The sequence below is a fragment of the Ovis aries genome, chromosome 24, assembly GCF_016772045.2.
Source record: "Ovis aries strain OAR_USU_Benz2616 breed Rambouillet chromosome 24, ARS-UI_Ramb_v3.0, whole genome shotgun sequence".
NCBI lineage: Eukaryota > Metazoa > Chordata > Mammalia > Artiodactyla > Bovidae > Ovis > Ovis aries.
In genome coordinates this window covers 11,257,590-11,282,168 of record NC_056077.1, presented here as the reverse complement: position 1 = coordinate 11,282,168, position 24,579 = coordinate 11,257,590, and the positions used below count along the sequence as shown (strand labels likewise).

The following is a 24,579-nucleotide window of genomic DNA, read 5'->3' as shown; positions in this document are numbered from 1 at the left end:
CGGTTCTGTTTCTCTGGAGAACTCTAACAGCATGGTTCACAAGACTGGACCCAGGTGCAAAATCCTCCATACCCAATGGGCAAGAGCAATGCCACAGTGGGACTTCCCTAACATACAGCAGGGGGAGGAAAAACCTTGGGCAGGAAAAAAACTGGAGCCAGCACAACCTAACCTTAATCCTGGTCTTGCCCATTGCTTTGACAAATCTCAACTCTGCATTAAAGAATCTGGTTCTTCCATCCATCAAGTGGGTGACACCCACGAACCCCTGGGACCAGTCTAAGTATTAGGATACAGCATGTCTGCAGCTTGCTGCATCTGGCCTCTCCTAGATGATAGAGGCAACGCTCCTATCATAAGCAGGCACGTGAATGAGGATAAGAATAAAAATCGAAGACAAAAACAGGCAGTCTCACTAGAAAGAAGAAAAACTCTGACTCAACACAGGGAGACGCCAAGCATAGGACTGGAGGCCACTTGGCCTCTTCGGCCCCCCATGGGGCCTCGGTCTCTTCACTGCGCACTTTCGCAGCTGGTTTTGAAGACGGCTGTGACTAGGAGGCTTGCACACTCCAGAGCTCGGGTGAAGAGGTCACTAGCTGATTCAGCATCAAGAGTAAGAGCAGGACTTCCCTGGTGGCTCAGTGGTTAAAAGTCCACCTGTCAATGCAGGCGAAGTGGGTTCAATCCCTGGTCTGGGAAGATCCCACAGGCCACGGGGCAGCTAAGCCCGTGCGCCGCAACTACCGAGCCCACTCTCCAGAGCCCATGCTTTGCAAAAGAAAAGGCACCACAGTGAGAAGCCTGTGCACTGCAAGTGAGAGCAGCCCCCGTTCTCTGCAACTGGAGACAAGCCCTCACTGCAATGAAGACCCAGCAAGGTCAAGAAGGAGGGAAAGAACAAGGACAGGAATGATTACAAGGGTTACAGCGCCACAGCAGCCACCGCTGCGGGGCTGTCCTTCTCGACGTGCCAGCACCAGTGCCCAAGGCCTCACTCGCAGGGTCCCACGGACGGGACAACAACTCGACAAAGCACGTGCTGTTGTTCTCTCAGATCTCAGGGGAGGCCTGAGGCTCTGGGAGGTGAAGAAACTTGTCCGTCCTAGTCTAAACTAAGCCACGGAGCTAGTAAATGAGAGCCCGGGTCGTCATGATTCTAAGGTTCAATCTCCTGACTTTGCTCTTCTGCTTCACACGTTCACCTGCATCAAGCCCCTCCTGAAGGTATAAACATACTACAGCCCCAGTGTTAAGGCGATAAGTGCAGGCAAGTTACCCTGCAAATAAACACAGATATTACCAGCCTGAGACTGTTCTCTAAAATACCTTGCCTCTTTCCTGAACTTCCTGGGCTGGTGGCAAGTAAGACATGCAAGCAAAATTCAAGTTATAAAATGAAAGACATGAACACAAAGCAAGAATTTCAGGTCTTACATCTTGACACCAATGCTGTAAGTACCTTCCAATAATATATACGTCCCCTCCACTTAGTTCTCAGGAGAAAGTAAGTTCATGCTCCTTCCCCCAAAATCAAGATCTGAATAACGAAAGATGCCGCAAACAAATAAAACATTTGCAGTCTAACATCACCCAAAACTGCACAAAGAGCCAGCAGCCTGTGTACCACCCCCAACCTTTTTTTTTTTTTTTAATTTTTTAAGGTTTGATTTTTTTTTTTTTTTTTTTTGCTGTGGATCTTTTTTTTTAACTTATTTACTTGGGTCTTTGTTGCTGCGTGGGCTTTTTCTCTAGTAGCAGGGGCTACTCTGCACTGTCTCTAGTTGTGGTGCCTGGGCCTCTCATTGCAGTGGCTTCTCTTGTTGCGGAGCACGGGCGCCAGGGGGTGCAGGCTTTAATCGCTGCAGTCCACGGGCTCAGCAGCCAACAGCTCAGTTGCAGCTAGCAGCTCTCAGGCCCTAGGGCACAGGCTCAGCACTGGTGGTGCATGGGCTTAGCTGCTCCGAGGCAGGCGAAATCCTCCCAGACCAGGGATCAAGCCCGTTTCACCTGCGCTGGCAGGCAGACTCCTGAGATGCGGACCATTTTAAAGTCTTTATTGACTTTCTCACAATATTGCTTCTGTTTTTCACGTTTGGTTTTTTGACCTTGGGGCACATGGGATCTCAGCTCCCTGACCAAGGATCGAACCCACACCTCCTGCACTGGAAGGTGATGTCTTAGCCACTGGACCACCCGGGAAGTCCCCTACTACCCTTTCGTAGAAGCTCTCAGGTGGAACTTACTTCTCTGGCGACTCCAAGTGGCCCGGACGTTTCCTTCCCGGCATGCTCCCGTACACGTCTTCCTCGTTCTCGTCTGCGTCTTCATCATCAATGCTTTTCACATCCAGCTTCTGGTACCCAAACTCCCCGTTCAGAGACAGAGAATCAATTTTCCAAGAGTTGCTGCCCTGACTTCCGTTAGAGTTTGGCCCAAAGGGGCTTTCGAAGGCCGACAGGATATTGATCGAGGACCGGTCGGAGTTCTCCTCTGAGCTCTCCCCCGCCGCAGGGATCTTCTTAAAAACATCCCCAGAGCTCTGCTCATCTTCCTCGTCATCAAATGAGATGATGTTGGTCACCTTCTTTTTCTTCTTCCGCTCCCGTTTACATCTGGCATCTGGCAAAAGATATGAGATAAGAAAAAGCGGTGATTGACCCATCCTGCCTCTAGACTGTGGAAAATCTCTTACTATTCTACTCAAAAAAAAAATTGAAGATAAACTCAGATCTTTTTTTTTTAATCCTTGGGAAGGGGGTGGAATCTGTCTATGCAAGACCAAGCAAAATGGATACAGACCTCTACTTCTGGTTTGAAATACGTCACAGAGCACACATTACAACCATTCCTTCTAAGCAATCTTTCCAAGCACTTTGATTCAAAAGATGAATCATAATTGAAATGATTTTTACCCGTTCACTCTGGAAAACATTCTCATGGCTGGGAGATGAGACCAAGAAAATCAGTTTGGGGATAATAACTGATTGTTCAACAGCCCCAGTTTCTCCCAACCCTGCAAGATGCCCCTTTTCAGCAGGACTGCTCTCATCATGGGTGGTACCTACTTCTCCACCCTCTTGACGCTAGGCCAGCTTAGTGCTGTGTTTTTAAGAACAGAAGGTGGCAGAAATAACAAATGTGTGAGTTCTAGAGCTGAGGCTTACCCTCATGCAATAATGCCCTGAAACTACCACAGAAGAAGCCAGTCTACCTTATTGGAGGACAAGAGGCTAACATAGGGGAAACTGAGATGCCCCAGCCAAGAGTCAGCACCAACTCCAGATGCGTGAGTGGGGCCACCTTGGACCTTCCAGCTCAGTCATCAGCTGAATGCAGCCCCATGAGGGAGCCCAGGTGAAACCAGTAGAACCATCCCGCCAACCCACAGACTCACAAAAAGGAATAAACTGAGGTTGTCTGTTTTAAGCTACTACATTCTGGAGCTGTTTGTTACACAGCAAAGACAAACTGAAACAGAAGTCAAGACTGCCTTGGTGCTTAGCACTTAGGTGAGCCAGCTTGTTCACTCATCTTAATCATCAACCTTGGGTGTGAAGCATTTTGGAGCCAATTCCAAAAAGACAAATCCATCCACTAAGGTGTGACATGGTGATGTATCACCAGTGTGTCACAACTTGGAGACAATGTCAAAAGCAGAGTTCCCAAAATGGACGGAAAAGATACTCCTTTGGGTGTACAAATCCCACCATCTCTGGTACAGTCACCAACAGTCCATGTCATTTGCATGAGATCTCTGCTCAAGAAGGAGAGGGTGGGCCCTCCTGGTGGTCCAGTGGTTAAGACTCTGCACTTCCAGTGCACGGGGCATAGGTTCGATCCCTGGTCAGGGAACTAAGACCCCACGTGTTCTGCAGCACAGCCAAAAAAAATTATTTAATAATTTAAAAAAAAAAAAAAGGAGAAAGCCAGTGTATACCAAAGACTTCATAGAATTCTGAGCTTCCCCATCATTAATAACTCCAAAGGGAAGATCATGATTACTGCCTTATTTAAGGGATTTGAGAATATCAGGATTAAGCCCTTATACCCAAAATTTCCTGTTTTGCTGGAACCTTCTGGATGTCCCAGAAGGTTCAAGGGGCACTGTAAAACTTCTTACGAAATTAATCAGAACTGAATCCACTTTCCTTTGCCTCCCCAGAGCCTAGAGTCAAAGCCAACCACCTCCTCTCTTTCCCCGGCCTCCACTTAAACGTCACCCCCTCAACAGTCTACGTTCTCCATAGCACCCTACGCTGGGCTTTCATCCCACTGATCAGAAGGATAATTAAACGAACGAACGGACGCAGGGACAAAGGCAGGAGGGGCAACCTCCTCCGGCTTCACGTGACCATCATGCCCTCCCTCTCGGTTTGCTCTGACTGAGCTGTTGGCTTGGCTACCCTGTCATCTTCACGTCCCAGGAAGCCTCTCAGCACCCTTCTGAGTGAATAAGAGTAAGAAAGACAAACACAAACGTGAACTGAAAAATACCAGTGTATCGGATTCCACTTCCCTGGTGCTTTCATCTCATCCCCACCCGACCCCCAGTCACCACCCTGCCCGGCCCGTCCTCTCTCACCAGCACCGACGTGCTTGGACACCACCGGCAGGGGGTCGGTCTCCTGCTCAGCTCTGCTGAGGATGGAGACAGCCGAGGACGCTGTGATCTCCCTGAAAAGGCTGCTCACTCCTTGCGTGGATTCCTTCAGCAAGGAGGTCACATTCTGCGTGGATTCCTTCAAGAGGTCCGAGACGGTGGGAGCAAACTTACTCTGCCCGTTTAAGTCCTTGTTGTCGATGTTAATTGCGAAGAGTATGGAGTTCAGACCTACCCTCCCCCGAAAAGGGAAAAGTCTTGAGTGTCTGCTATTCAACAGTCACATTCCAACACAATAAACAAGCTGCAGACGTTAGAGGACACAAGAGGGTACACACTTGTCTCAAATGGTGACTTAAAAAAACAAACAAAAAACTCCCACAAAACTGGGGTCAGGAGACACCGCTATCATGAGAGCTAAGTCTTCCAAAGTCTCTCCCTATCTGTCAGGAAGACAAATGCAAATAAGAAGTCAGTCATGGGGAGGGGAAGGCTTAAATTCTGGGGTCAGACTGCCTGGGCACTCAGTAGCTCTGAGACCTTGGTCAAGCCATTCACGACCTCTCTGAGCCTCAGTTTCTTTACCTATAAAACAGGGACAACAGCATCTCTTACAGAGTATTAAAGACCGTCACCCACCAAAATCAGCTTGGTAATCAATCAAAAAATGACATATACACACTATTGTGCAAAATCGGTAATTAGCAGGAAGCTGCTATAAAACACAGGAAGCCCAGCCTGGCATTCTGTGATGACCTAGCAGAGTGGGATAGGAGGAGGGGGATGGAGGATCAAGAGGGAGGGAGGGAGTGAGTGACAGTCGCTCAGTCATGTCCGATTCTCTGCGACCCCATGGACTGGAGCCCACCAGGCTCCTCTGTCCATGGAATTCTCCAGGCAAGAATATTGGAGTGGGTTGCCATTTCCTTCTCCAATCAAGAAGGAGGGGATATATAAAATTATGGCTGATTCATGTTGTCATATGGCAGTAACCAATACAACACCGTAAAGCAATTATCCTCCAATTAAAAAAAAAAAAGTGCACCAATATCATGTCCATTACATCTTCAGGCAAAAATGCGCACTGGTCTCCTATGACCTATGTACAACATCAAGGTCATCTGACTTTTCCTCTTCAATGGGCAAGCCTAATGTAACTCAGTAGGTGGGACTCAGTGAAAACTTTCAGGAAAGAGAGAAAGGGGAGGCCACAGAGGATTTGGAAGAAAGAAGCAAGGTACCCACTTCTGTTGCATTCCCCTTTTGAGTGAGAGTCAAACGTTAGACAATTTTATACTTCGTCAACTAGGATCAAGGCAGGGCTCTCACCAGGACAAATCAGATACTGACTCTCTCATCTGATTCGTTCACAACCCTATCAATGTGACTGCAGTGCCATCAGGATTCCCACCTTGCAGAAGTGGAAGGTAAAGGTAAAAAACTCAACGGATCTGCCTCAGGCCACCTGCCAGAGGGAGGGAGAGCCAGGCTTCCAAGACGTGTCTCCTCCCCCAGTTCCCTGGATCTTTATCTCACACTTGCAAAGCCTCAGCCAAAACCCTGCAACCCCACGCTTTCCCAGCCAGGGTATCACAATTCTAGATAAATGGCCTCAGTGTTCATCACCACTAAAGGAAGGATAGTGGCGAGTGATGAGTGGCCCTTTCATTCAGTGAGGGACGGGGAACCCACAGCACCCCGTGGAGTTACACATTCACTCCCAGGCAGCTCCTCTGCTCACCAAGCTTCACAGGACCCCCCGCCCCGCACCCCTGACCCTGGCCAAGCTTACCAGCCGCCATGGTGGGAAGCATGCTAGACCTTTCTTCATCCATGACAAAAGCCCAGTCTTCATAAAACGTGCTGCACATGGAAAAGAGAGAGAGGGAATGCTCTGAACCGGCGTTCTCAGCATCCGTTAGCCAGACAGTTCCTTCATACGGCTCCCTGGAAAGTTCGTGCCTATCCACGCCAAAGTGGCCATGCAGGGTCTCTGCTGCTGGGTCTTCTGGTTATAAACAAAGGATTGAATATGTATACCCTACAACTTCCTCATGGGTCCCCTGAGATCGTTAGGGCCTGAGAGTACCAAGACAGGCATGAGATGGAAACACACTGTTTATGAAACAGAAAGGAAAAGGGGACAGACAGTGGTGACTTTCCCTCAAGCAACGTTTCTAAGAAATAAGACAGGAAATCCAAGCCAGCCCACAGGAACCCCCGAGTGGACACACACAAGAAGAGACGATTTCAGAACGAAATTTTAGTTCCCTGGGCCCTTCAACCGAGGCATCTGTATGTAACACCAGTTTGGGCAGCAATCTCAAAAGCCCAAATTACCCCCTGGAATGGGCTGGGAAGCTAAAAAAGCCCACAGACCTAAACGGCAGTTGTAGAGGCCAATCGGACATCTCATTTTCCAAGGTCTTTCAGCAATAAATGGTACAGCCTGGGCTCAAAGGCAGCTCTCCCAGCCCCACGACCCAGCTCTTTAGCCGACCCCCAGCTTGTTTAACAAGTAAATATCCTCATCTCTGACTTCCCCACCAGGTCAGAGAACTCTAAACCAATGGAGTCAAAATTCAACTTCACTGAAGCACGGGCAGTGATGGGTGACCTGGAGTTCAGCAAAAGATCGGATACATAGCTGCTGAAATGACTGAATACAACCAACAGAGAAAGAAAAGACAGACATCATTGTCAACAGACTCAACCTAGCAAAGAAGTCAGTGGAAGCACAGGCTGTATCTTCAAGCTGGCAGTGCAGTCAGACCTCTGATTCCCCAAACTGTGATTCTTTACAGACTGGAGCCAGTTTTCTTGCATGTAAATGAACTTGGTTTTCCCACACTGATTTAGAGGCTAATGATTCAGCAAAGTACGACGGTGAGTCTTAACAGCAGATTCCCATCTATTGCTCACTGTCGCATTCAACCTTGACACTGAGAGTACGACTCTGAAGGACACCTGTCCCTCAGCATCCATGGGGGATTGGCTCCAGGACCCACTATGGATACCAAAGTTGAGGATGCTTACATACAAGAGCATCATACAGGTAGCTCTCCAAATCTGCGAATTCTGCCACCGTGGGTTCAACCAGCCAAAGGTCTTAAACACAGCACTCAATCCATGGCTGGTTGAGTCCACAGATGCAGAACCTGGGGATATGGATGGCAGATGGCACTTGTAAATAATCTGCTGGAAAGAGCTTCGCAAAAAAAAAAAAAAAACTACTGTTAAGAAACATGAGCTATTGTTTAGTCGCTTAGTCATGTCTGACTCTTTTGCGACCCCGTGGATTATATGCAGCCCACCAGGCTCCTCTGTCTGTGGGATTTCCCAGGCAAGAATACGGGAGTTGGGTTGCCATTTCCTTCACCAGGGGATCTTCCTGATCCAGGGACTGAACCCGCCTATCCTGCATTGGCAGGCAAATTCTTTACCGCTGAGCCGCCAGAAAACCAAAAAACATGTGTGTTTTCTTTCGTGAAAGCTGGTTAGTGCTCAGAGGTACCCACGGACATGCACAGCCTCCCAGCTCAGACATGAGTAGTCCTAAGCACCGTGTGGGTACTGCTATCGCCAGTCTTCCTGGCCCCCATCCCTCCCTTTTCATCGCTACAGGGTCTGAACACACAGCTGGACAGGCTGTATCACAGGCCACATCAAATAAGAGAACTTCAAGGGTATCTTTGACAGCCTTAGTGCACAAGCCTGGAACACCCAACACCGGAACACCTAAACTATTGGAAGAAGGATGACCTCGAGCAGCAGAACAAACAGCAGAGGAGACCTGAGCCAGGGAACGCACAGCAACGTAGGAAATCACAGGAATGTGCCCCAGCACTGATGGAACAAATGCCAGCTTACTGAATTAGGTGACACTTCCTTGTTGAGGACCTGGGCACCGCTGGATGTGGAAGTTACTCAAGGGGCCGGGGCGGAATTGATCACTGTCTCTGTGGACCATCACGTGACACAAAACAGCACGTCTGGTCCCCCCGTCTCAGAGGGAAAATAATAACGTGAGAGAAGGAGGGAGGAAGAGGGACAGGGAGGGAGGGGTGGAGAGAGGGAGACAGAGAGAGAAGTCATAAAGATCGGCACACAGGCACAATGACAGGAAAACACACCGACACGCCAGCAGGGCTTCGTCTATGCAGTTTGCGAGTGATTTCAGTCTTGTCCCAGCGGGTTCTACAGCATCCATCAAACGTCCCTGAAGGGAAGGTGGCCGCCTGCACTCTCACTGATACATATCGAGTGCCTTCTCCCTATCGCTGTGGAATAACCATACCTCGCCCACCCTGCTGAGCTAGCCCATGGCGGTGTGACTTGCTGGCCAATAAAATATGCATGGAAGTGAAGCTTCACGGTGGGCAGAAGCTTGGAGGGCCAGCGTTTCCCTTAGCCAGAGCCCCCTGTCTGCCTCGGCAGTCCAGAAAGCACATGCAGAGATGTGCCTCTGTCAGCCTGGGTCTCTGAGATGAGACCCTCAACCCACGACAGACACGCAGCAGGCAGAAGGCACAGACCTAGTGGTCTCAAGCCACTGAGGTTTCCAAAATGCTTGTTACGGCAGCGCAACCGCGCCTCTACTAACTGATGGAATAAACTGTATGATCAAGAGAAAAAGAAAACAAAAGGATGGGAGGGGTTGTTTCTAATAACAAACAACTTCTCTCAACTTAAAACGCCCGTTACTTTCCATCAGTTTGAGATCAACAAACCTCTTTAAAAAAACACGAAAAAAGGCCAGAAGAACCATCCAGTGCCGAGTGTGCCAGGAGATACACGGCAAGAGGCAGGGCACTGAACACCCGACTTCTAAAGAGCAAGAAAGTCTGGATCTGAAAGAAACCGAGACTAAAATTCTGCCAAGAGGGGCACACGTGTCCTAAGACAACAGCTAAAATTCTGCCAAGAGGGGCACACGTGTCCTAAGACAACAGCTCACGCCACACCCCAGGCCTTATTAATAACAGGCATCTACTGAGTGCCTGCTGCATGCAGTTGCTGCGTGGACGGAGCCCGACAGGCATCTTCACCTGGTCTCTGGTGGACTGTGCCCAACGGCCCAGCCAGACAAGCTGGGGCTGGAAGAGGGGAACCTGGCCGTCCCGGACGCAGGCAGGCAGATCCTGCAATGGTCACCCGCCCTGGGGGCACCCGCTCCCCCGCCCTGCCCAGGTACCTGAGCCGGCCGCGGTCAGCCAGGAGCATGTGCAGGTAGCGCTCCAGGGAGTTCTCGTTGAGGGCGCAGCGCAGCCAGGCGCGGCCACGGCCCACATCCGAGGCGATGTGGCGCAGGGCGTAGAAGCGCTGTAGCTCGTGCTTGCTGAGCACCTCCTTCACGTAGAACCAGAACACGGGCTCTGTGGAGACAGGGGACCACGCCGTGGGACGCACATCGCGTGCAGAGGAGCATCCAGGGGCCGTGTTGATGGTGATAAAAGAGTTACTTCTTAGCAAGGAAAAGGAAGATACCGGAGAGTATACCCAAAATAAACATAACCCCTCCTACCCAGGGAATTCCCTGGCAGGCCAGTGGTTAGGATTCAGGGCTTTCACTGCCGTGGCCTGGGTTCGATCCCTGGTCAGGAAACCTAAGATCCCACAAGCTGCTTGGTGCAGGAAAAAAACAAACAAAAAAAATGACCTGATCACCATCCAGAGGTGATCACTGTTAACATTTTCAAATCAATCTCTTTGCCTGCACTTTGCTTTTTTCTACAAAACTGACATCTGTGATAGTTGAATCGTGACTCCCAAAGATAACCACATCATAAACCCTGGAATCTGGACATCTTACCTTACATGGCACAAGGGACTCTGTAGCTGTGACTAAATTCAGGATCTTGAGACGGGGTGATTACCCTGGATAGTCTCTCTGGGCCTGACATAACCACAGGTATCTTTAAAAGAGGTAGGGGGAGGGCTTCCCCGGTGGCTCAGGGTAAAGAAGCCACCTGTCAATCAATGCAGGACACATGGGTTGGATCCCTGGTCCGGGAAGATCCCACATGCCTTGGAGCAACTAAGCCCATGCGCCACAACCATTGAGCCTGGGAACCAAAACCAGTGGACCCACATGCTTCAGCTACTGAAGCCCACTCACCCGAGAGCCCGTGCCCCCCAACAAAAGCACCCACGGCAATAAGAAGCCTGTGCGCCACAACCATTGAGCCCGGGAACCAAAACCAGTGGACCCACATGCTTCAGCTACTCAAGCCCACTCACCCGAGAGCCCGTGCCCCCCAACAAAAACACCCACGGCAATAAGAAGCCCGTGCGCCACAACCATTGAGCCCGGGAACCAAAACCAGTAGACCCACATGCTTCAGCTACTGAAACCCACTCACCCGAGAGCCCGTGCCCCCCAACAAAAGCACCCATGGCAATGAGAAGCCCGTGTGCCACAACCACTGAGCCTGTGCTCTAGAGCCCAGGAACCACAGCAAGAGAACCCACCGCAATGAGAATCCCATGCACCACAACACAGAGTAGCCCCTGCGCTCCACAACTAGAGAAAGCCTGTGCACAGCAACGAACACCCAGCACAGCCAAAAATATAAAAATAAATGGTACAAGTTTTACAAGAAAAGAGGGACAGGGAGGGAGATCTGAGGCAGAAGGGAAGGCAGCGGCATGACCAGAGAAGCAGCGCCTGGAGTGATGCGGCCGCAGCCCAGGGGTGCTGGAAACTGCCAGAAGCCAGAAGAGGCAAGGAACAGATCCTGCCCGGGAGCCGCCAGAAGCCACCAGCCCTGCCATCGCCTTGCCTTTAGCCCAGTGAGACTGACTCTGGACTTCCGCCCTCCATAAATGTCGGAAAATTAATTCGTCGTGTTGTAAGCCACAAAGTTTGCGACAATTTGTTAGAGCAGCAGTAAGAAATTAACATATCGTCATACTGTGTGCTGTGTGTGTGTGTGTGTGCGCACTCCGTCACTTCAGTCACGTCTGACTCTCTGTGACCCTATGGACCGTAGCTCACCAGGTTCCTCTGTCCATGGGATTCTCCAGGCAAGAATACTGGAGTGGGTTGCCATGCCCTCCTCCAGGGGACATGGGTACATTTAAATATATATATATACACACCACACATACGTAGCTTTGTATCTGGACTTGTTTCTTTCCTTGTCTAGATCATGGACATTTTCTCCATAACATTTAAATATCTTCGGAAACATGATTTTCGATGGCTCCCCAGTAAAATACAATTTATTTCATGACTGCTGGGAACATAATACAATGCCAATTTTCCCTGTGTAGTGCTTTGAACATCCCTGTGCATAACTAACCGTCCTCATTTCTAGTTCCTTCAGGGAGATTTCTGTATGTCTAATAATAGGAACAGATTTAAGGCTTTAAGGGAAAGCTAGGAAGTGTGTTTTTATCCATAACATAGTCATCACGTCACTTCACATCCTGCCTTTTTTGTCCATACACACAGATTTTTTTCATAGGTGTGATCCTAGTATATACCTAATTTTCTTTACTTAATAGTAGTTTATCGATACTTTTCAATGCTGTCAATAATAGTAACAGCAACAACAGGGACAGCCACTGCTACCTACTGAGCATTAAGCATGTACCAGCCACTGCACTCCACACTTTTCATCTAATCTCAGTCCTCTCAACCACCACGGCTGTCTTCATGCCAAAGACAAGGCTGAGACCCAGCCACGTGAAGTAACTGGCCCAGTGATACACAGTTATAAGTGGGACAGCAGGACCTCAGAGCTGTCTCACTGTGAACCATGTCATCACACCATCTTGCAAAGTGAGGGGGGCTCTGCCTCCTCGAAAAGGATCGTGTTCACAATTGCTTGATGGATTCCAACCCAGGAGCTAAACAGACTCACTGACCCCTCTGAGAAGGTGACAAGATCTTTGAACCTTCCTTCTAGAAGGATGTGAATACGCACATCTCCATAAACTGGACACCAGGCTGACAAGCTCAGTCTAAGATTGCAATTCACCTCAGGGAGCACAGACTGCCTTCTTCCTGGGAGCCATGAACTGGGCAAAGCTATGGGCCCCCAGGTAGACAAGAAGGACGTGTCCCTAACAAGCTTCTGGTCTCGTGGGCAGGACAACAGGTGAGGAGGTCTTCGGGGGAATGCCTTTGGGCAGATCCCTCAAGCATGCTAAGCTTCAGACCCCTCTCTCTTAACAGAAGCCCCGAAGTGTAGACTCCCCCAGGGTTTCTGGGGTAACTGGAGAAAACGGAGATAAAACACTGAGCGTGACGTCCAGCCCATGGTGGCCAACCACTGTTTGCTGAAGAATTACCTTCTTATCCGAGAGCATACAGGTTGTTTCCTCTTTTCCTTTTTCTTTTCACAGCATCTAAATGTGTACATATGTACAAGTGTGTATGTGCATTTATGGATCAAGTCAATCTCTGAAATCATTTCAAAGAAACATCCCAAGAAGGACTGGTAAAACCACCGGCCGAGTGGATCACTGAGAATGCCTTCTCTCAATCCCCAGATGCCAACCCAACCCCCTTCTGAAACTCACTAGTTACTTCTTTAAAATTTTAACTCACTTGCAGCATGTGGGATCTAGTTCCCTGACCAGAGATCGAACCTGTACCCCCTGCATTGCCAGCATGGAGTCTCAGCCACTGGACCACCAGGAAAGTCCCCTGAAACCCATTAGATCAGTCCAAACCACACAAATGCATAACTTTTCTTATAACATGTTTCCTATTTAAAAGTTAACATTTTTTCTTTTAAAAAAAATTGGGCTAGGCAGCAAAGTGTTGCATGAAATTACTCTGAGTCAGTGTCTGTACATAAAGATAGAATAAAGCAAAGGAAAGCTTCTACTTGAAGCCTCTCTCAGAAACCAAGACAGGACATTTGCTGAGAGTATCACTCGGGGCCAGCCGGCCAGGCAGCCAATAACTTGCATTGTAACCCACCAGACAACCATCCCTACATCCAGCACAACTTCAGTCCAGAGACTCTCACCTGCATCTGTCTCTTCTGAAAACTGCAGTCACCTCCCTCTGACCTTGAAAATACATGAAATACTTGAAGGTGTGTTTTCACCTTTCCATTTCTAAATTGCTTACCGCTCCGGAACCCTTCTAAAGCTCGCCTGAGTGATGCGGCTGCTGATCATCAATAGCCCAGCAGGGCTCCGCTCCCACTGCCAGAATTAACGTGGTCTATTTAAAGCGCAGCTCACCTGCCACTTAACACCTGCAGTGTCCATAATTTAATTGGGGCGCATACACTGATTGCTTACTGCTTCAAACCAGAGGCGGATTCCAAAAGGGGGTGAGGGCTTCTGGTTCTCCCAGCTCCTGAAAGCCATCTGCTGACAAGAACAAGAGCCAGGAGGGGAGCACTAAGGTGAGCTACCTGGGGGTCCCTGCTGACAGAGGATGACAGAGGATTTTTGCAAAGTTTTAACACTAACTGATGCCAATTCAAAGAATGCACTTTGGCGGACAAAAACCCTGGCTCAAATTCTAGTTCAGGCCTTGTGTGACCCTGGGCAGCTTATTCTTTCCTTCATTTTCCTCATCTGTAAAATGGGGATAACTACCTACCTTTGAGGTTTGAGATGAGGGGGAAAAAATTGAGGAAATAAAGCATGTGTATATGAAGTACTTCATGGCCAAGACAGGCAAACAGCAAGCCTTGTCCTTTCTTCTGGCCCCTGTGCCTCTCTTTCCCAGGGGATCTGTGTTCCGTTTGGTTCTCTATAATGTGCCCTTAGCACTAACAACCACTGTCTCGCACAGGGCTCGGCAGGTGACCCGGGCTGAGCAGCCACCTGGCCACAGCAGGGTGGGCACCTCAAATCGCCTTACTCAGCGCCCCCTCGTTCTGGCCCTGTTTGACATTTTGTATGACTTTTGTGTGACCTTCGTGTGATAGAGTCTTTTCTGTGTTTTTAATTTTTTCATATTATATAAAAATATGATTGATCTTGATTGCTGAGGGTTTTTGGAACTCCCTGCAATTCTCTGCCTAAAGTGAGTATTCCCCTGGCCTCACCCTGGTCCCAGCCCTGGACCAGTGGGCCCTCTCCACGACTCTACCTGAACCGCTAGAAGACAGGCTTTGTCTCTTTTCAGAGCGAAGTCAGAAAACAACCACCAAAGGGCCAGATTCAGCAGCCCCATCACTGTGTGTGCAAATAAAGTTTTATTGGAATGCAGTTGTGTGCATGTGTTTACAAGTCGTCTGCGGCTGCGTTCCTACTACAAAGGCAGAGCTGCTATAAAAACTTACAGCCCACAAAGCCTAAAGTACTGTACTCACTATTCGATCCCTTAAGGAAGAAGTTTGCCAACTTCTGTGCTAGAGGTAGGAACTCTTCATAGCCATGTCAATCTGGAGCTTTCTGGGGCCACTGTACCCCCTCTCATGTAGAGTGGTCCACCTGGGAGAGAGGCCAACCCAGAGAAGTGGTGACGAGAGAGACCCAGGGACAGACGTGGGGGATGCTGAGCCCCTGGATCCGGCTCCACCCCTAGTTTTCCTATACTCAAGTCAGGAAGTGCCCTTTTCTGCTTCGGGCTGTCTGCGGGTCTGGCTGTCACTTGCAACCAGAAGAAGCCTAATGCAGGGAGCATGTTCTTCAATCACCTGACAGTCACTTCAGGGGGACCCACAAGATGGCAGGCGCTGGGGGCGGGGAGATATCCTTCAAAATTAAACAAGAAACAGGGCCTCTTGCAGCAGTCCAGTGGTCAAGACTCTGCCTTCCAATGTAGGGCGTGCGAGTCCAACCCCTGGTCGAGGAACTAAGGTCCACATGCTATGGGGTATGACCAAAAACCTTAAAAATTATATTAAAATAAAAAATAAACAAACAAAGCACTGCTCAACAAGAAACAGAAAACACAAAGACAAGGAGCTGGGCTCCCTGAAAACAACAAAAGACACGTTCAGTCTGGAGGTACAGACAGCCGGTGGGAAAGCTCTGTCATGGCAGAACACCCACCCTCCTGGCCTTCACCTCACCGTCTCAGGGCACTGCCACCACTCCACTATCGTTCAGTCGCTCAGTCGTGTCCGACTCTCTGCGACCCCATGGACTGCAGCACGCCAGGCTTCCCTGTCCTTCACTATCTCCCGGAGTTTGCTCAATGCCCATTGAGTCGGTGATGCCACCCAGCCACTTCATCCTCTGTCGCCCCCTCCTCCTCTTGCTCCCAATCCTTCCCAGCATCAGGGTCTTTTCCAGTGAGTCGGCTCTTCGCATCAGGTGGCCATTCTGGGCCTCGCATTCACGACGGGAACAGAAGAAAGAGGTTAAGATAAAGCCAGCTCTATTACCCCGTTTTTTTTCAGACAAGGATAAATGCACACAAGAGCGTGAAGAACATGTCAAGACTGGCTAAACCGCTCATGAGCTTTGACCTAGAGAAGGACACTCCACAGCCCCAAGCACAATCAGGGCTATGATAAGCCAAAGAAGAAAAGAGGGATGGATCTTTCAGTAGGAAACCAACAACAGAATCAGCCATACACAGTATCAACCATCCCAGGAACAAAAGGCAAGCCAAGTGCTTCCACATTTCCGTCTGAGACCTGGGTGACCACAGGTGTCCTCAAAGCCCAGGCACACCTCGGCGAGCCTGATGATGAGACACAAGTGCGCTGGCAAAGCCGAGCTTCCAACGAGGGGCCGTGGCTTTCTCACTTGTCCATGAGTCAATCAGCCACAGGGCCGCCTCCTGGGACTGGAGCACAGGGCCTGGGCTTTGCCCACAAGGAACACATGAGAAAGACCCATACAAATATGTAAACGAGAAACTTTTTTTTGCTCTCTTAAATTGTGGCAAAACATACATAATAAAATTTACCACTTTAACCATTTCAAGTGTGTGATTCAGTGTGTGAATGAAGTACATTCACAGAGTCATGCAACTACCACCACTCTCCATTTCCAGAACTTTTTCACCATCGAAACAGAAACCTCACAGCCATTAAACACTACCTCTCTCCCCATCCTCCCCTCCCACATCCCGCCCCCCGTAAACCTCTATTCCACACACTTTCTCCATGAATTTGACTATTCTAGAGTCTACGTGTAAGTGGAATCACACAACATGTGATCGCTTGTGTCTGACAACTTTCACTTGGTATGTTTTTAACACTCATCCATGTTATAGTAAGTAGCAGCATGTCTTCTTATGACTGAATAATATTTCATTATAAATAGTATGGGCTTCCCAGATGGCGCCATCGTAAAGAGTCTGCCTGCCAATGCAGGCGATACAGGTTTGATTCCTGGGTTGGAAAGATCCCCTGGAGAAGGGAATGGCAGCCCACTCCAGTATTCTTGCCTGGAAAATCCCATGGACAGAGGAGCCTGGTGGGACACAGTCCATGGGGTTGCAAGAGTCAGACATGACTGAGTGGCTGAGCGCAAACATACACACAGAGTAAACACCACACTTTGTTACCATTCACCTGTCGATGGATGCATGTTTGGGTTCTTGTTTCTTTGTTTTGGCTCTTGTGAATAATCCTGCTATGAATATTTGTGACTCCCTGCTTTCAGTTTTTTAGGTCTGCATCTAGGAATAGAATTGCAGGATTGTTTGGTAAATCTATGCTAATTTTTCGAGAAACCATCAAACCATTTTCCACAGCAGCTATACCATTTTACATTCTGAAATTGAAATTAACTCTGCTATTAAATTCCCTTTCAGTTAGGAAAACAAACTTGCCAGTAAAGGCAACTTAGCCACTGTCCTGTTTTTGGTTTTTTTTTTCAATTGTAGTAAAATTCACTGAATATAAAATTCAGCATTTTAAAGTGCATAATTCAGAACTTGATGCATTTTTAAAGAATAAATAAATACACAATGATCTGAGATTGCTTTTGAAGACTTCAGCAGATTTAAACGTAAATATCCCTACTGACTCTAAAGAACAAGTGCCAATTATCTTGGTGGGGGTGAACGGAAATTACAGAAATAAAGCAAGGAAAGGAGGGAATTGGCACTTACTGCCCAGACGGGACCTGGCTGCCTGCTCCGCCTCCCTCTCCGCCTCACCTCATCACACTCTCGCTGTCACTCACCCTGCGACAATCCCCCGGGGCTCCTGGCCATTCTTCCAACAAGCCAAGCTTGCTCCATCCCAGGGCCCACCCAGCCACAAAAACAGAAACCACACGAGCTAGCCCACTGAAGGAACTTCACATAAGACAACTGTTACAGAGACCGTGGAAGCCAAAAAGCAAATAGGAGATACCGAGGGAACCCAGAGACAACTGACGTCAGACATCCAAACCATTTTGGACTTCTCGGGTGGTCCAGTGGTTAAGAACTCCATGCTCCCAATGTGGGGGAGCACAGCCAGTGCGGGGGGACATGGGTTTGATTCCTGGTCGGGGAAGATCCTGCATGCCATGTGTCGTGGCCAAAACAAAAAAGGACCCAACCCTAGAGCCAGAGGAACCAAAGGTGGTGCCAGGTGACGCTACCGTGGCTGTGGGTACCGGCTGGACTGTGGCAGAGGGACCAAGGGGTAAAGGAGGCAAACAAGAGGAAGGCCTGACCGGCAGCAGAAGGGGACCTCCACGGACCACAGGAAGCACTGTCACTGCTAGAGATGCCCCCCCAATCAAGCTGCCTCCCTGTCCTCTCACCTGGCCCCCGCATCACCACCTCCTACTGAAAGGATGGGTGAGGGGGCCTGGGAAACAGCTTGAAGGGAAGGGCAGGGAGTCAACTAGAGAGCAAACACATGACTGAATTCTGCAGGATTCTGTGTGTGTGTGTGTGTCTGTGTGTGTGTGTGCGTGTGTGTGTGTGTGTGTGTGTCTGTGTTTCAGGCAAGAAAATTTCTTTTTTTAAAATTTTAATTGGAGGCTAATTACAACATTGTGGTGGTTTTTGCCATACACTGAACTTGTTGAACCGCCTGGGATTCCTTCTCCCAATAACAGGATGGCTAACTCCTTCCCTTCCTTTGGGCTCTATTCTAATGTCCCCATCTGAGTACTCTATAGAGAAGAGGAAAACCTCCACCATGGCAGACTGCTGCAGGCTCAACTAACTCTGTCCTCGCTTCCACCTGAACCCACAGACGGACCACACGTCCCAGCCTGCTCTACAGGGGCCACATGCCTAACAGGTGCCGCCTCTTCCTGGCGCCCTCCTCACTCATCTCTGGGGGCTGTCCGGTCCTGGGAGTAGCTGGCGTCTGGTTCCCAGCTCTAACACCTCAGCCCGGCACAGCTGGCCCTCGTCCACATGACACAGGGGTCCACGCGGCACCTCCTTCATGCTCCCAGTGGGAACCTCCTCCAGCGCTTCCCAAACCTGTGCCCCGTTTGCCTCTAGGGGTGTAATCCATCCTCCGTGCAAGAGCCATTTTCACGCTGACAGGGTGAAGGACCCACGGAACCAATAGGCTGGATAATAACTCGAAACTGACAACTCTGAGCCCAAGTTTGAGCCTTTTGGAAAAAAAAAAATTATTTACTTGGCAGCATCAGGTCTTAGTTATGGTATGCTGCTGCTGCTAAGTCGCTTCAGTCGTGTTCAACTCTGTGCGACCCCACAGACGGCAGCCCACCAGGCTCCTCTGTCCACAGGATTCTCTAGGCAAGAATACTGGAGAGGGCTGCCATTTCCTTCTCTGTGGTTGTGGCATGTCAGATCTTAATTCCCCAACCAGGGATCGAACCCACATCCCCTGCACTGGAAGGCAGATTCCCAGCCTCTGGACCACCAGGGAAGTCTCTGAGTCTGAGACTTAACATACAGGACATCAAGATTAAACACCTCTGAAACAGCCAGAGGTCCCCTCCGGCCAAGAGACACCAGTCTGGTTACAGCAGATCTTAATATGGGCGTGCTAAGTCTATCAGTCCTGTCCAGCTCTTTGTGACCCCATTGTCTGTAGCCTGCCAGGCCCCTCTGTCCATGGGATTCTTCAGACAAGAATATTGGAGTGGGTAGCCATTCCCTTCTCCAGGGGATCTTCCCGACCCAGGAATCAAACCCGTCTTTCTTACGACTCTTGCATTAGCCGGCGGGTTCTTTACCACTAGCGCCACCTGGGAAGCCCCAGATCCTAATATCCTGAAATGGTTTTGTTCCCCTTTCTAAGTGGCCACTGGCCCAAGCCCTCAGCCACCCCAGCGGTCAAGGACCCTCCCCAGGACTCTGTGGACATTGCCCGAATCTAGCATCTCACTGGTTAACACCTCACCCATGGGGACAGCACACTGGTTCCCTCCCTAAAGCCAGGATTTCCCCACCAGCTGCTGAACATTTTTATTGCCAATCTGGACATCTTCTCTGCCCCTTCAGCAAACATCCTCCCAATGTCTCTTTCACCAGACCTAGCCGATTTGCAAGTTTGCGAATTCAACAGAGAAATAAAAACAGGGAACTGAAAACATGACAGGGATGGAAGGGTGGGGAGGGTGGACTTCCCCTCACGATCAAAAGGATGGGCCCGGGGCTCTTCTGGCACAGGCAGCTTCCTCCACAAATAATTTTCTACAGAAATGAAATTGTTACCCAAGGTGACGTGGTGAAGTAAAATATAAACTGAGATTTGATTTAAATGCAATCAACCATTTTCAAAAATCCCCACCAAGGATCACGGGAGTTGGTTTCTCTAATTTTAGAGTTGGAGGTATACTAATACCACATGCTTTCGACTGTGAAGATGCACAGACAGAAGGGGCAGGGCTTGGCACCCCAGGAGAATGAGCAGCAAGACCTGAAGTCTGGGTCCTCCAGTCATCATTCTGAATGCAGTCTTTCTACGGCCAGGTCCTTCTAGTACACTGGGGCTGCAATGTGAGCAAGAATGGACCCAGCCCCAGACCACTGAGAAAGGGAGACAAGAAACCAGGTGGCATCATAGTGAGGTTTGTCAAGAGGAGGACTCAGGACTACGGGAGGGCGGGGCGGGCAGCAGGAACCAAGAGGAGGGGCACTGTCAGGCTGAACTGGTGGGCAGCTTTGAGAGATATCTGAAACTTCAAGAGAGAAGAGATCAAAACCACCATGAGATAGCACCTGGCAGCTGGCAGAATGGCTGTCATCAGAAAGAACACAAATAGCTCTTGGGCTCAGATGTAAGTGGTGGCAACCTGGCGAAATGCACCAAGGAGGTCAGAATCATGAGCAAATATGGGACCCATTATGATGCCTCCCTCAAGAAAACGGTGAAGAAAACCGAAGCCAGCATGCCAAGCACACCTGCTCCTTCTGCGGCAAAACCAAGAAGAGACGAGCCGTGGGCACTTGGCACTGCGGTTCCTGTGTGAGAACAGCAGCTGGTGGTGCCTGGACCTTCACCACCAGCTCTGCCGCCACAGTGAAGGCTGCATCAGAAAGAAGCCCGAAGGAACTGAGGACCAGGAGAAGCACCACCACTGGATAGTGGTGCTAGCTTCCCAGGTGGCGCTAGTGGTAAAGGACCCGGCTGCCAATACAGGAGACGCAAAAGACGGTGGGTTCCATCCTTGGGTCAGGAAGATCCCCTGAAGAAGGAAATGGCAACCCACTCCGGTATTCTTCCCATGAGGAAGAATTCTTCCCAGGAGGATTCCATGGAGGAGGAGCTTAGTTGGCTACAGTCCATGGGGGCACAAAGAATCAGACACAACTGAGCAACTAATACTTTCACTTTTAGCCCATAATAGATAGGTTAATTTATGTAACAAAATTTTAAAATATAAACACACAAGTAACAATGTTGGTAAAGACGTGGAGAAATTGGAACTCTTATGTATTATGGAGAGACTGGCACTCTTGTGCATTGCTGGTGGGAATTTTAAAAGAAACATCCAGTGTGGAAACAGTATGGCGGCTCTTCGGAAAAGTAAACGCAGAATTACCATGTGATCCAGCCTTCTGCTTCCGAGTGGGCACCCAAAAGAACTGAAAGCAGGAGCTGGAACAATTATTTGTACACCCATGTTCGCGGCTGCACTTTTCACAGTAGCCAATAAGCAGAAGTAACCCATCGACAGACAAGTGGATAAACACAGTGTGGTCTATCCATGCAATGGATTATCACCTAACCTTAAAAGAGGAGAAAATTCTGACACATGCTACAAATGCATGAACCTTGGAGACATTATGCTAAGTGAAATAAGCCAAATACAAAAGGACAAATACTACATGACTTTACTCATATGAAGGACCTAAAGTCATCAAATTCATAGAGACATAGATTGGTGGTTGCCAGGGGCTAGTGGGAGGGTACATGGAGAGCTGTTACTTAATGGGGGTAGGATTCCAATTTGGGAAGATGAAAAGGTTCTGAAGACGGACGGTGGTGATGGCTGTATAATGTGAATGCACTCAATGCCTTTTACCTGTACACTTAAAAAAGGTTAAAATGGACGTTTCAATGGTCTGGATACTTTTTTGATCTTTTCAAGGAGATAAAACCAGTCCATCCTAAAGGAAATCAGTCCTGAATATTCACTGGAAGGACTCATGCTGAAGCTAAAGCTCCAATACTTTGGCCATCTGACGCGAAGAACTGACAGATTGGAAAAGATCCTCATGCTGGGAAAGACTGAAGGTGGAGCAGAAGGGGACAACAAAGGATGAGATGGTTGGATGGCATCACCGACTTAATGGACATGAGTTTGAGCAAGCTCCGGGAGTTGGTGATGGACAGGGAAGCCTGGCATGCTGCAGTCTACGGGGTCACAAAAAGTCGGCATGACTGAGCGACTGAACTTTATGACAATTTTTAAAAGAGAGAGAGAAAAAATAGAAGTTTGAGCAGTTGCAGGGGAGGAGGAGGCTGGGAGGAAGCCCGAGGGCTGGCCAGGGGACCTGGGTGAAGGGCAGAGCCGTGTACTAAGCAGGGAACACAGGAGCAAACACGGGGGTGAGGGGAGGGATGACGACTCAGTCATGTAGACTTTTTCACAAGCCTTTGTACATTCAAACGGAGACACTCGGGAGAAAGACCCGGAGTTGACCTGTGGGAGACACAACTTAATCAACACAGAGAGAGCAATTTTCACCAAGAAATTCAGACAGAATGTGTAGAAACAAGAGTCAACAACAGAATCCAAGGATACATACACGCTAAGTCACTTCAGTCATGTCGGACTCTTTGCGACCCCACGGACTGTAGCCTACCAGGCTCCTCTGTCCATGGGAGTCTCTAGGCAAGAGTACTGGAGTGGGTGGCCATGCCCTCCTCCAGGGGACCTTCCCAACCCAGGGGTCGAACCTGAGTCTCTTATGTCTCCTGCCTTGGCAGGCAGATTCTGGGAAGCCCAATCCAAGGATAAGTAATATTTAATGTCTGAGGGTGAGGGTGACATGCCAGGGAGGGTCTGCAGAGAAGTAGCAAGTGCGCCACGAGGCTGGGCCCTGGCATTACAGAAGAGAGAAGACGAAGTGTCAAGGTCGGAGGTGACAAAGGCTGCTGAGCAGATAAGGAAAATTACATTTAAGTTTTATAAGACGGGCATCTCGGTAATAAATGAGCCTCTGGTGTGTTCAGAATCAGGCCCATCACCTTGTAACAGCCTGCCGACACATAACCTGATGGTGATCTACAAGAACATCAAATTCCAGGGTAACTGCATTGAAATGCCACTTTTATAATTGAGTGGGTCCCCTCAAAATTCATCTGTTGAAATTCTAACCCCCAAAGATGATGATATTAGAATATGGGGCTTTGAGTGGACTTTGGTGATGAGGGTGGCGCCCTCGTGAATGGGATTAAAAGAGGCTCCTTCTAACACATGAGAGCACAGTCAGAGGCACAGGCTATGAACCAGCAAAAGGAAGCGACTCGAGAGTGGCCACGGCCCGAGGCGCCTCAGGAATCACGAAGCACAGTACTGTGCACACTGAACAATGCGCTGCCTTCCCACCAGAGGATATTTATTGAGCATAATTTTATTGAAGAACCCATATACTTCTAGACACCATGCCAAGAGCTGGAAAGTCAGGAGGAAGTGAAACAGACACGGTGCCTGGCACGCCCAGTGCACACCATCTAGTGGGGTAGATGGACCACGGACATCTGAACACAGTGTGGCAACAGGTTTTGGTGGCATCCTCTGACCTTTGTTCTCGAAGACAGGACTTGGCACGCTTTTTCTGTAAAGAACTCGCTAATATCTGCTTAAGACTTTATGGGCCACACGGCCTCAGTCACAACTTTCGCCTAAAAGCACCCACAGACAGTAGACACATGAATGTTTGTGACTGTGTTCCAACAGAACTCCATTTACAAAAGCAGGAGGTGGGACGGGGTCTGCTGACCTCTACACTGAGTGATCCTAACTTACTCAACACTTACTGCTTAATTTACTCACAAGTTCAAACTGGGTGATTGTGATATTTCAGAGAGTGCTCTTTCTGGAAACAATATGCCATTAAGAATAAAATCAGGAGCTTCAGGGAATTCTCTGTGGTCCAGTGGCTAGGACTCCAGGTTCCCAATGCAACGGGCCCAGGTTCCATCCCTGGTGGGGGAACTAGATCCCACATGCCGCGACTAGGACCACGAGCAACCAAATAAATAAAGTCAGGAGCTTTATTTAGAAGTCAGGAGAGCTTTGTTTAAAGTCAGGAGCTTCAGAATCACAATCATGGAGGCCTGAATAGAAACTCCAGCTCTGCCACTTTTGGCTCTGGTCCATTAATAAAATTATTTCATTTCTTTGAGCCTAATTTTTTTTTCATATGTAAAATGAGGATGCTGTCATTCAGTCTGCATAATCATTTCAACAATAAAATAGAAAAATGAGCACAAACAGCCTAACAAACCCCCTAGGTCACAGAGCTGCTCAGCATGAGTCACCAGCAAACACTAAGAAAGCCAGGCCTGTGGTTCAAGGAAAGGAGCGGAAAACACCCAGGTGTCATTTCTAGGATGAATGTGTTTGAACGTGCTAATCACATCATTCCTCCCATTTCCGGCACACAGGCTCTGACTTTTCTTAAGTTGTCTTGCTTTTCTCTCTCATTTAAGTTAGGA

At 49.0% G+C, this 24,579-nt stretch overlaps 1 protein-coding gene and 1 pseudogene across 3 annotated transcripts in view; one reads left to right on the top strand and one right to left on the bottom strand.

Moving 5' to 3' along the window:
* Positions 1–24,579, bottom strand: part of SNX29 (sorting nexin 29) — a 605,150-nt gene that overhangs the window by 523,584 nt on the left and 56,987 nt on the right. For all 3 annotated transcript variants that reach the window (XM_042240185.1, XM_042240184.1, XM_027961912.2), the window contains exons 5-8: positions 9,798–9,978; positions 6,396–6,466; positions 4,586–4,834; positions 2,247–2,622 (exon numbers count right to left, since the gene is read on the bottom strand). In XM_042240185.1, the coding sequence (XP_042096119.1) occupies positions 2,247–2,622; positions 4,586–4,834; positions 6,396–6,466; positions 9,798–9,978 (877 nt within the window). The remainder of the gene's footprint in view (positions 1–2,246; positions 2,623–4,585; positions 4,835–6,395; positions 6,467–9,797; positions 9,979–24,579) is intronic.
* Positions 18,272–21,015, top strand: LOC114110647 (60S ribosomal protein L37a-like; annotated as a pseudogene).